The following is a 12,861-nucleotide window of genomic DNA, read 5'->3' as shown; positions in this document are numbered from 1 at the left end:
CCAAGAATACAGATATACTATTGACCAGTTGAATATAGTTTTTCTTTCTTATAGTTGGACATTAGGAAAATATATAGTAAGCTTTAAAGAAGTATTTTTTTCTACTTATATTAAAGAATATAAATCGTAATTTGTGAAAGGATTCTTTTGGCTAAGAGAAACCATTTAAAAAGAGAAAATGGAGGAAATGTAGACTGCCAAATAATGCAAGAGTAGAGACTGAAAATTTAGATTTATCCCTCATCCTGAAAACCCTCTTAGACGAAAGACAAATATTTATTTCAGATCTTTCAAACAAGATCTTAAGCTCTTAGAGTTCAGGATTTCAAGTGCTTATAAATCTAGAGTAATAACTCAGTGGAAAAATAGTGTGAATAGTGCACAGAAAAAGAAATACATGATCGTCAATCTCATAAGAATATGCAAATGGGAAAACCACACTAGGTTTCCATTTTTCACCTATCACATTGCAAAGTTTAAAAGTTACATAACGTACTAGAGGTATGTGGAAACATATACCTTGCTGAAGGAAGAATAAATCAGTAAAATCTTTTGGAGCGCAACTTGGTAATATCTAACAAAATTTAAATGCATATCTTTTGACTCTTGGAATTCAATTTTTTTTTTTTAAGATTTTATTTATTTATTTGACAGAGACAGCTAGCGAGAGAGGGAACACAAGCAGGGGGAGTGGGAGAGGAAGAAGCAGGCTCCCAGCAGAGGAGCCTGATGTGGGGCTTGATCCCAGAAACGCTGGAATCACGCCCTGAGCCGAAGGCAGACGCTTAACGACTGAGCCACCCAGGCGCCCCTTGGAATTCAATTCTGGGGAAGTTTTCTACGATTCCTACATGTGGAAAATCATTTATGCTAAAGATTTTAGTTTTAACATTATAATCACAAAAGATTGGGAAAAAAATCTAAATGTCCTTAAGCAGTGGATTTTGATACATTATGGTACAGTCATGCAGTGGAATATTTATTCAGTCATAAAACAATTTAAGGAAGCTCTGTGTACAAATAGAAAAGATGCTCAAGATGCATTAGATCAGAGATGGCCAACTTTTTCTTAAAGGGCCAGCCAGTAGATATTTTAGGCTGTTCAGGCACTGGGTACGACTCTGGGTAGTCTCTGGGTACAATTCTCTGGGTACAAATTCTCATGCACAATTTGTTTATGTGCATGACTGTGTAAAACCTTATTTGTGGAAACAGGTCACTGGCCCTTGGGTCATAGAAAAACTTGGTATATAAACTATAGCAGAGGTATGAAGTGCTGAAATTACTGAGAAGTGAGTTCAAGCTTTGCCTGGGATGTTTGGGAAAGACCTCATAGATAAGGTGAAATTTAAACTGAGTTTCTGTGGGGGTATAGGAGCTCTAAAAGATTAAGGTGAGAAAGTGTTTTCTGGAATTGGTGAGAAGTTGATTGATACATGAGAGTTCTTGAGTTGATGAAGAGGTAAAGTGGGATATTTTTGAAGGGGCTAGACACTAATGGGATTTCTAACCCATTTTCTACTTTTTTTGTTGAAGATTTTATTGATTTGAGAGAGAGCATGAGCAGGGGGGAGGGGCAGAGGGAGAGGGAGAAGCAGACTCCCCATTGAGCAGGGAGCCTGATGTGGGGCTTGATCCCAGGACCCCAGGATCTCAGCCTGAGCCAAAGGCAGACACTTAACCGACTGAGCCACCCAGGTGCCCCCCATTTTCTACTTTGAATAAAAAATATTTCAGTACCTAGCTCTGTTAAACCTTGAAATTTTGGCATACTTCATTCAGGGTTTTGTTTTGTTTGTGTGGGTTTTTTGGATATATTTTTAAAAAGAAATATTACAGATACAGTTGAATCCTGAGCATATTCTTCTCTCTTTCCGGAGATAACAACTAATATGAAGTTGTTATTCTAATCTTTACTTCCTATAATCATTACATGTTTATATACCTTTAAACAAAACATTTTATTGTTCTTTATATTGTAAAATTCATAGAATGGGTTGTGGTGTCATTTCACAATTGGCTTTTGCTCAAAATTGTGTTTTTACTATTTCCCTGTGTGGATCAGCACTGGCCAATAGAAATATAATGCAAGCCATATATGTTATTTTAAATTTTCTCATAGCCACATAAAAAGCCACAGGTGAAATTAATAATCTACTTTAATAACCCCATTTATCTGAAATATTATTTCGGTATAAAATCAGTATGTGACATTATTAATGAGGTATTTTACATTCCTTTTTTATACTGAAATCTGGCCTCTGTTTTACACTCGCATCACATCGGACTAGCCACATTTTAAGTGTTCAGTAGCCACAAGTGGTGAGTGGCTTTTCTGTATTGAGCAGAGAACTGCTGAGATTCAGACGGAACCGAACACTTCGAGTGCTTGAAAGTGTGCACACCCCTAACCACCAGGGGTCAGCTAAGTGTCAGCATGTTGACTCAAGAGAAAGTATTCTGTGTTGGAGTTTGCTAATCTGCAGCTGCAATGCAAAAACCATTCCGTGTCCATAAAGGAAACCTCTCTCAGGAACCACATTTCCTGCTGGTAATCGTGGGAGCACAGAACGTGGTGCTGGTGTGGCCCACAGCCTCTAGATACACAGCCTCACATTCTGTCCGTATAGGTATACTTTCTTCCTTGCTTGTCTGGAATAAACTGTTGAAACTTTTCCTGCTCTTATCAGCAGTGTCACATTTGTAGTAAATATACTGCTTCTCCATAGTTGGATCTTAATAACCAGGTAAACTTGTTTGCTTACTTATTTTTGCTAAGACTCTCCAGTGGCACCATTTATATTATATGCCTCTATTCCTGGTTTTCTAAGTTTTAGCCAAGTTTAAAGTCACGTCACACTAAAGGTGTGTAGACTTTATTTCCCTTATTTTCCATAGAAGTACCTTCATAGAAATGCCCTAGAGTTAACATGCAGTCATAGCACGAACTGCCTATTAAAATGCTTTAGTTTTATACACATTATAATTAGAGGGATTTTCCATTATGCTGTTAATGTCCCTCATATAATGACCCAATGAAAAAAAAATCTAAGAACAAAAACTTAGGGAAAAATTCTCTCCATCTCGCTCATTCATTGCTTGATTTTTTATCTTCTTTTTTCGATCTGTGGCGTTTGTTTTAATGTGTCTCCTTTTGTATGCCCACAGAAATCCTTTTGTCATAATATGGATAATTGATAGATCTATCATAATCTTGCTAACTCTTAAGGGCCTTGATACAGTCTACATTCCTTGGCTTGATGACAGCCTTTTTTTTTTTTTTTTTAAAGATTTTATTTATTTATTTGACAGAGACAGCCAGCGAGAGAGGGAACACAAGCAGGGGGAGTGGGAGAGGAAGAAGCAGGCTCCTAGCAGAGGAGCCTGATGTGGGGCTTGATCCCAGAATGCTGGGATCATGCCCTGAGACGAAGGCAGATGCTTAACGACTGCGCCACCCAGGCGCTCCATGACAGCCTTTTAATAGCAGTTTTATTCAGCACTTTCTGCCACAAGGTGGAGGTAGAGAGTTCTGTGGGCCTGTTTGGGTACCGAGATTTTGATAGTAGCAGTGATACAGTTTCCGTAAGTTGACAAAACTTTGCCTTAGGGTTAGCATGATTTCTCTTACCTTCTTGGTAGTTTTTTACTCAGCTCATCAGCCATCCAGACATTATTAATGATTATTTTTATAACGATTCAAATACTCTGTGAATTTACTTCTAAATCCATTTACTTTTGTTGCATTACTTTGCCTTTTTTTTTTTTTTTTTTTTAAATCTAAGGTGAGAACAGCCATTTGGGAAAAATGCATGTTTTGATTGGGCAAATGGGAACTGAGAAAAGAAAAGAGGTAATTCTGGGAGAGTACGGGTTTTGGTGGGTCTGATAGGGAGTGGAAGATGAGAGAGAGGCCCAGGCAGGGTGCCACAGTGGCAGGTCCGTCATACAAAGGGTAGCATAGAGTGCGGCCAGTAGCTTTTCAAATTCTAATACTAAACATAATGTATATGCTTTATATGCTTGTTAGATGACTGATACAGGTAAGTCTAAACCACATGGGAAGATGTTACCCATTCCCTTCATGAAATTTAATCAAATCAATTAAAAAGTAAAGTGTTCACACACAAACATTGTATGTATTCTGAAATGAAAAGAAAGCATTTATTTTATTTTAGTAAAAACTGTTATATGGCAGCTTGGCATCAGTTTGCTCATATCAAGTATTAATGAATGTCTACTAATCATAAAAAGCCTATTTGTCCTAAGTCATTTTTAACAAATTTTGGTTTATGTCTTGTTGTATATATAAAATTCAACAGTGAAATTAAATAGTCTTTGTTAAGAATTTTTATACAAATACATATATATTTCAGACTGGATGACCTGTGACACATTCCCATGTTACTGTATTTGTAGACTGAATTTTCAAAAGCCCCGTAGTTCTGTTTGTTTCTTCTTCATTTCAGAGTGGGAAATGGCAGAGGTTACCATGTGGGCCACTAGTAAAAAGCCCTGTTGCAGTTTGGAGCACACCATGTAGAAAAAGATTAAAAAGGAGAATTATACATGGGGGTAGATTTGGAAATTGGTTATGATTTATGAACTAAATTTGGACAATGCAGATAATAGTGAAATTCCTTTTTAATTGACATGGTGACAGCTGATTATACACATTTGCATTTTGGTTTCCTTAGGGTTATATTGATTGGCTGGAATTCCTGAGAAGGTCCCTTGCTTTGCTAAGGCTTTTTAGCCATCCGAAAGTAGATGGTGGATCTTACAGTGAAGAGAATGTGTTTCTGTAGTGTGATGCTAGTAAGTGGAGAGCAGTTGGGTTGTGAGCCTGTGGTTTGGTGTGATGTACTTGCCATTATTTATGCTTGGTTAGAAGGCAATTCCTCATTTTCCCCACGAGAATACCCTCCCTCCAAATTCTTTTGCCAGCTAAAATATATAGGATCTTAAAAATAAAATTAACACATTAAAATCTACATATATTTCATCTATTTAGTCACACAAACTACTGTATTAATTACAGAATAATGTTTTGTTTCACTGTCTCATGATAAAATAACTTCGTTCAATCTTTGTGTGTATTGGGATCCCTTTGGGGTAATTTGTCTTCTTGAGATAGTTGTTCAAGTGATAGCAACTATAGGAGTTTGAGTGTCTTCATAAGAGCCTTATGGCGACTCCTTTTTTTCCTGAATAGTATTTAGGGCATATAACCCTCATCTGATATTTGAACATATGATAATTCCTCATACCCTTATTTTTCATTTATATTTGGAAGTATTTCTCAATTTTAAAAAGTCAATTTTGAGTGAGCTTATTCTTACTGATTATCTAAGTTTTTAGTTGTTAATGTGGATTTTGCCTTTTTTTTTTTTTTCTTTGAGGGGTTGGACATAATTGCCTTATTTCATTTCAGGGATCCTTCTAAAGTAAATATTCTGGTACCTGGTGCTGGACTAGGAAGACTGGCCTGGGAAATAGCTATGCTAGGTTATGCTTGTCAAGGAAATGAATGGAGTTTTTTTATGCTCTTTTCTTCCAACTTTGTACTCAACAGGTATTTAATTTACTTTTTGCTGGAAATAGTAATTTCTCAGAATCAGATTGACTTACCTATTTTTGAACAATTCTGAATTTGAAGATAAATACATAGTGTTTAATTATGATATGTATCTAAGTGTTTCTTATATTAAAATCAAGTTGCTTATACAAATTACCACTTTAAATTAGTTCTTAGTTAACAGAATGTTGAAATGGATGGATAAGTGACTTTTTAGAAAATGATGGGACATCCCACGACACTGAAATGCTCCCTGTGCAGAATTTCAGGACTTTGGATGATCCGGGAAGGAGTATGTTCTCATTGTTCCTTGAATTCTTCACCCTTTTGTTTCTTTAGTGGAGTAAGTTCAGTGTAGCAATCATAACTTTTTCCCTTAATCAGATTCTTATAAAATGGCCAAGTATGCTTATATGACTGAGTTGGAACATCTCTCAGAATTTCTGTGGCCTCTTAGAAAATAGTGGGAAAGAGTTGTAATTTTTTGAAGCCGGAAGAGGTGCATTGGAAAAAATAACTAGCTGCCTTGTTTAAATAATATGTTGTCCAGTATGGGTTAGGGAATGGTGAGAAGGTAAAACGGAGAGAATTAGAATAGTTGGGTAGCAAACAAAAGCCATACCACATTTTTGAGAAAAGAGTTGGCCTGTTTTTTCATTTGAGTTTGAAGTTTGGGAAAAACATTTTTAAAAATGTGAATGAACAACACTTTTATATCTCTGAATTTAATTTTTTTCCTGTCTTTTAATTCACAATTGGTTACTCATCTACATGTGTATGTGCATTTTCAGATAATTGGTTGGGGTGTAGTGGTAACACTCTAAGTATTAATGAATTATATAAGTAAATCTTCAATCAGATTATATTTTAGTATTTAAAGTAGATTTTTTTGGTAAAATTTTTAGTTAACACTGAATTTTGTGCTCATATTTTGCAGATGTTCTGAAATTAATAAATATAAGCTTTATCCCTGGATCCATCAGTTTAGCAATAACCGGAGGTCAGCTGATCAGATTCGACCCATCTTTTTCCCTGATGTTGATCCCCACAGTCTTCCTCCTGGTTCTAATTTTTCTATGACAGCAGGAGATTTTCAGGAGATCTACTCAGAATGCAGTAAGTCCAAAACAAACATTTAAAAGTTCTTATTGTTTATTCAAAATTTAATGAGCTAATTTTATACTAAGCCAAATTATTGGTCATTCATTTTGATAGCAGAATATGAGATACACTTCAGTGACAAGTTAGGGTAATTTCAAAGTCCTGTATAAGGGAATGATGGGAAATACAAAGAAATATAAGATCCCACCATTAAGAAATACAGAATCTGTTGTGTCTATTAATATAAGGCAACATGTGAATAAAGTTCATGAGTAATGAATATAGTAAAGGTAAAAGTAGATTAGTGTGGGGAAGGAGATCTTTGTAGAGAGAAGGCTGTGACTTCAAGCATAGGGAGGCAGGGGTGCCTGGGTGGCTCAGTCGGTTCAGTGTCTGCCTTCAACTCAGGTCACTATCCCAGGGTTCTGGGATCAAGTCCCACATCGGGCTCCCTGCTCAGCTGAGAGCCTGCTCTCCCTCTCCCTCTGCTGTTCCCCCTGCTTGTGCATACTCTCTCGCTCTCTCTCTCTGTCAAATAAATAAAAATCTAAAAAAAAAAAAGACAAAAACTAGGGAGGCAGACGTAGGAGGATATAAATGAATAAGGTCATCAGGGATGGTGGGACAGCCTGACTGGAAAGGAAAGAGAGGTTGGTTGGGTAGTTCAATGGGTGACATGGCTAGAAAAGTAGGTTGGTTCCAGATTGTGGAAGACCTTTAAAATCAGGCTATGAAGTTGGGACTTGACCTTGGCAAACTTGAAGTTTGGAGAAAGGGAGATGATAATGGAGAGAGGGGTGGTGTGGTGGGCAGAGAGTGGATTGGCAGTAAAAGGAGGAAGAAAAATAGTATCCTGAGAGGTCAGCAAGCTCATTCATTCAACAAATTTATTTGAGCACCTGCTAAGTCCCAGGTATGTTCTAGGTGTGGGAAACAGAGGAGTGAGCAAAGCAAAGTTCCTGTCACAGGGAATCTATGTTCCAATAGGGAGAGAGGGGCAATAACAAATTTAATATTGTGAGGAAGAATACTAAGGCAGGGTAACAGGGATACAGAGCGACTGAGGAGGGGCTGCTGATTATAGAGTTATCAGGGAAGGCTAAGCAGAACTTTAAAAAAAATGTTGAGCAGAGAACCTCGAAAAAGTGAAGAGGCGAATCATTAGTTATTTGGGGGGAAATGTTGCACACAGAAGCAGTGGCGAGGGAAGAAGGATTCAGGGTGGGAGGGTGCTTGTTCTGCTCAAGGAAGAGCAAGAGGCCACTTTGGGATGTCGTGAGCAGTGGGTGCAGCGGGTGCAGTGGTGGGAGGTCAGGTCCCAAAGTGAGGCCGACTTTGATTGTACTCAGAGAGTTGGGAAGCCATTGGAGGGACTCGAGCAGGGGAGTAACAAGGTAGTGAAGCTTTGTTTATTTTTCCCTGAACTCTGGCATTGGGAAAACTTGTATTCTGAAGGTAGAAAGAGATGGAAAATGTTAAGTGCTAGAGATAGGCTAGAGAGCAAGTTCTCAAAAGAGAGGTGACATAATGGAAAATGTCACTTAGGCAAGTACAGGTGACCCTGTTCTGCAGCAGGAGAGAGCAGATGGTGAAGGTCATTCTCAGTGGGATCAGTGCCTTTGTGGCACCGAGATTTGTAGAATCCAGCCTCTGTCCCTGTGCCGGGCCATGACCTCTACGGGGTGCTGACAGCCTCGTCCCTCTTTACTACCAGCGATTATCTTAGTTTAAGTATTTTTATGCCATTTGTTTCTCACTTGGCAACAACTGCATACAGCCTTTCTGAAACTTGTCAGAATTGGTGGTTTACGGTGGCTTAAATCACAGTTTAAAATTCAAATGACAGTTACTTCACTTTAAATGATTTGAAATGTAGGCTAGACATTGAGTAGATTATAAACAAAACTCTTAACAAGTACCATTTGGTAAAGATACCTAGTTATATAGGCTATCAAAAATGGTTTCCAAATTGATTATCAAATTATTAGTAAAAACTTTCATCAACTTTGAAGCATTCATAAATGATTGGTTGGTTACTGTAATTACATTGTTGATTGGAAGAATTTAGCTTCTGTATTCCTCCAGTTAATAGAAATATTCGTAATCTATAAGAGATAACATTGGTAGAAGTAATTAAAAGAAAAGGCAACATAACATAATGAATGTAGTAATGTGGTTTTCCTCACATAGATACGTGGGACTGTATTGCTACCTGTTTCTTCATAGACACAGCTCACAATGTCATTGATTATATTGACACAATTTGGAAAATACTCAAGCCAGGTGGAATTTGGATAAATCTAGGTAAGTTCCTCAATGTTTACTAGAAGCTTACATGTGAATCTGAGTACCTATAGCTATTCTCTGGTAAACTTTACAGTACCAAATGTTCACGAAGGTTATAGTTATGTTGTGTAATTTCCTTTAGACTGTATCTCAGTCAGTGTGGAGTTCCTCTGAAAGCAGTGGAAGCCCCACGAGATAACACGTTGAGTCTGTGGCCTTCAGGATGGGTCTGGTCTCGTTGTTGGGTTCTGTTATGTGCTCTTTTTTTAACGATTGGACTTCACCGCAGATTTTGCCATTAGGACTAAGACTAGAAATAGTAGATCTTTTCATCCTTCTCTCTAGAATGTCATGGGACAGATGAGAGCAGCTGTAAAATGCAACTGTAATATGAAAGTTATCTCAAACCTCAGGTCGTCTTTAAGGAGTCACTTCTTTAAAGTAAATTTCTTTAAAAATTTCCCAAGGAATGATTGAAATGTGAAACAGTTGACCCTTGAACAGTGTGGGCCTTAGGGATGCTGACCCCTTGCACAATCAAAAAATTTGCATGTAACTTTTGACTTCTGAAAAACTTAACTACTCACAGCCTGCTGTTGACCAGAAGCCTACTGATAACATAAAAGATTAGCGTGTACTTTGTATACTACGTGTATTAAATACTGTACCCTTACAGTAAAGTACGCTAGAAAAAAGAACGTTACTAAGAAAATCATAAGGAAGAGAAAATACATTGACAGCACTGTGCTGTATTTATCGTGTAGAAATGGACCTGTGCCTATGATGTTCGAGCCTATGATGTTCAAGGGTCAGCTGTATTACCACTGTGGGTGAGCAAATACCTTACTGAATCTCAAAACAACCCTAGGCTGAAATGGTATTTCTGCTGTTTTATAGTTGAAGAATCTGAGTCTTGCTGTGACTAACTAGCCGTGGGGTCCCGGAGCTTATAGATACGGCAGAGACAGCTTCACAGCCCAGATCCAACCCCTTGAATGCCTACCCAGCTAGTTCTGCAGGCTCACCCTGGGTCAGTTTATAACTTAGCAGTAACAGTTCATGTTAATTATGTGATTAATATTTCTGACCCCAATTACTGCGTTATGGTAAGGTTTCATGTATTTCCAAAGTGTTAACTTTCACAGAAACAACTTTTCTGTTTGAACTTTTATTTTAATTGGTTTAATATTTTATTAAGTTATGTAATAACAGTAATTATAACTGCCCAGAACAAGTAAAATGGCTCTTCATAAGCATAGTGTTTGATAAGAACAGACATGCTGGGCCACGCTGTGATCTGTCCCAGGCATCAGAGGTAATAGGGCACTTGGGTTGAGGGGAAGGTCAATTAGGAGAGCTTTTACTCTTTATACCACAGAGTTGCAAAATAATTCTGAGCATTGGAATAATGGAGAAGCGTAGTCCTTAAAAATAGTTATGTGGAAGGTTAGTACTTTCCAGATAAAATTCTTTACATGTATAAGCTGAAGAATTTAAGAAATTGTGATCATCTCAGTGAATTTTCCCTTAATGCTGGTGTGCTCTGGGGATCTGTTCAGAAGAGTGTTCTCACTCTTCATGCCATGTGCTCATCCTTTACTCCATGTAATTCCTACCGTGGTTCTTCCTGTTCTTTCATTTCGCGGTCTGTATCTCTGGTCCAAATATCTGTTCTGTTCCAAGCCACTATGTACCGACTTGGATACTTCAGCATCCAAGAAAACGCCTGGTCTTTTCTGATTGACGCAGATTCCCCCAATCAGAAAACTGTGCGCCCTCCTTCACCCCTCTTCCTCACCACCTGCACGCAGTCAGTCCACAAAGCTGCTCAGTAGGTCTTGAATTTCTTTCTATCCCAGGGTTTCTCAGTGGTGGCACCAATGACATTTGGGGCTGGATGGTTCTTCCTGTGGTGGGTGTGGAGAGGGAGCGTTGTCCTGCGCGCTGTGGGGTGGTGAGCAGTGTCCCTGGCTTCTGCTTATTCGATTGCAGCAGGACCTCCCATTGTGATGACGGAAACGCAAAACCAGCCCCGTTGAGAACCACTGGTCCCACCTCGTGCTTGTTCCTTTGTTCAGGCCTCATCGCTGCTTGCACGGATTACTGCAGCAGTTCCACTGGGGTAGCCCCACCCTCTGCGCCTCAGTCCTCCGTATGTTATCACCAGAATGATCCTTCCAGCATGTGAACCTATCCTGGTCACACTCCCTACATAAAATTCTAGCTTTCGAGATACCTGAAACTCTTCAGGATGGGGCAGCGTGCCCTTTGTGATCTTTGTGTCTTAGCTTCATTATTTCTGTTTCGTCACCACCCCGGCCCTGCCCGCAGATGCCTGCCCTCTGACCTAGAAAGCCCTTTCTCTTTTCCCTCTGTTCTCATGTTTGCGCTTTCCCAGGTGCTCTTAATGCTCAGCTGAGGTGATCCTTTCAGGTTGGAGTAAATGTTTGTTGTATTCCTCTTTTATATTTTCTCAGAATCCGTGAGCTTAACAGAACACGGTGTTGCCACCCCATATGTTTCTGTTTTCTCTAGTAGTCTCTGAGCTCAGTGAGGGCCGGAAGCTAATGCTCGCCCTTTACCTCCTGCAGAGCCTGACAGCCAGTGGCTCTTCAGTGACTGTTCTGTGTATGAGTGTATTGTTTCAAAATTTGAAAGCGGAAGCAAAGTAATGTTAAGATGCTGCAGAAGATTGGCTGCCAGGAGACATGACAAAATGGCATTTCTATTGGTAAATTCGTTAACATTCCCGTGGTTTTGGCATCAGTCATATCGGCCTGGAAAAATAATTTTATCTGTAAACTGAGAATGCATCAACCCCTGGGGGACGATTTTACCCTCACCATGCTGACATAAGACCAGAACATCAGTATATTCCTAGAGAATGAGAACGGTCCCTGCCAGCCATAATGGAATGCTAAAAAGCTACATTGGAAGGTAAATGACAGTGAAGATAATGTCTACATTCTATGAAATCACAAGTGGGACTATTGTTATTTTAAAAACCTCTTTAAGGGGGATCTAAAGTACTCTAATATTTTCCTCGGGTTAGGGAAAGCTAGTGAGAGTGAGCTTTTCAAGGGAACTGTTCGCATGTGTCTTTTGGGAAAGGCTGTGATTTAGCAAAATGTGGAAAAGTTCCTGTGCATCGTGTTCTTCAGTTTTTCATGGCGACCCTTAAACACACGTACGTGTAATTCACTGTAGAAACTGTGTGGGTGTGCATATGTGTGCACTGACACATTTATAGTCCAGTAGTGGAGGGCAGGTGGTTAGCGGACGGAATCGGACTTCGTCTGGAAGAATAAACAGGTTCAAGTACTAAAAAGAAAGACCTGCAGTTTTTTCCTTCCTATGAAGAGAAAAACCCATTTCTTCCCTACTGTGTATTTCTTCCCTGTGTGTCTTCTTTATTCCTCATGTAATAAAACACTCACACTTCTGACACATCTGGTCACCAAATGTAGGTTTTTTCCCCCCACAACAAGCAATTCTCTGTGACACCGGCTGTGTGCCCTACGCTTTCACTCCTTCTGCTACTGTCTAACTGGGGATAGCGTGAGATACCACAGGTGAAGGGTTCGGTCTCACAGGACCCTCTCCTGCCACTCCCATGACTTCAGCCACTAGTCACAAGTTGTCACCTGTGCTTCTGACCAACTGTAGATCTATAGGCTGCAGATTGGAGGTTCCAAGAACCCCTTCTCCGGGTTTGATTGCTAGAGTGGCTCACGGAACTTAGCGAAACACATCGGTTGACCATTTTATTAAAGTATACGATCAAGGACCCAGATGAACATCCAGATGGAAGAGATGTGTAGGGCAGAGTATCTGGGAAGGGGTGTGGAGCTTCCGCGCCCTGTCTGGGGGTTGCCACTCTCCCAGCACCTCCGCAT

The 12,861-nt window shown here is 39.3% G+C and overlaps 1 protein-coding gene across 2 annotated transcripts in view; it reads left to right on the top strand.

The window, feature by feature from the left end:
• The window catches only part of CARNMT1 (carnosine N-methyltransferase 1), a 38,762-nt gene that overhangs the window by 19,222 nt on the left and 6,679 nt on the right, over window positions 1-12,861 (top strand). For both annotated transcript variants that reach the window (XM_026518829.4, XM_044391121.3), the window contains exons 4-6: window positions 5,435-5,575; window positions 6,516-6,694; window positions 8,870-8,983. In XM_026518829.4, coding sequence (XP_026374614.1) covers window positions 5,435-5,575; window positions 6,516-6,694; window positions 8,870-8,983 — 434 coding nt within the window. The remainder of the gene's footprint in view (window positions 1-5,434; window positions 5,576-6,515; window positions 6,695-8,869; window positions 8,984-12,861) is intronic.

Source organism: Ursus arctos, unplaced genomic scaffold, assembly GCF_023065955.2.
Source record: "Ursus arctos isolate Adak ecotype North America unplaced genomic scaffold, UrsArc2.0 scaffold_33, whole genome shotgun sequence".
NCBI lineage: Eukaryota > Metazoa > Chordata > Mammalia > Carnivora > Ursidae > Ursus > Ursus arctos.
The sequence above is the reverse complement of the archived record's forward strand: the minus strand, read 5'-3'. Positions and strand labels throughout refer to the sequence as shown.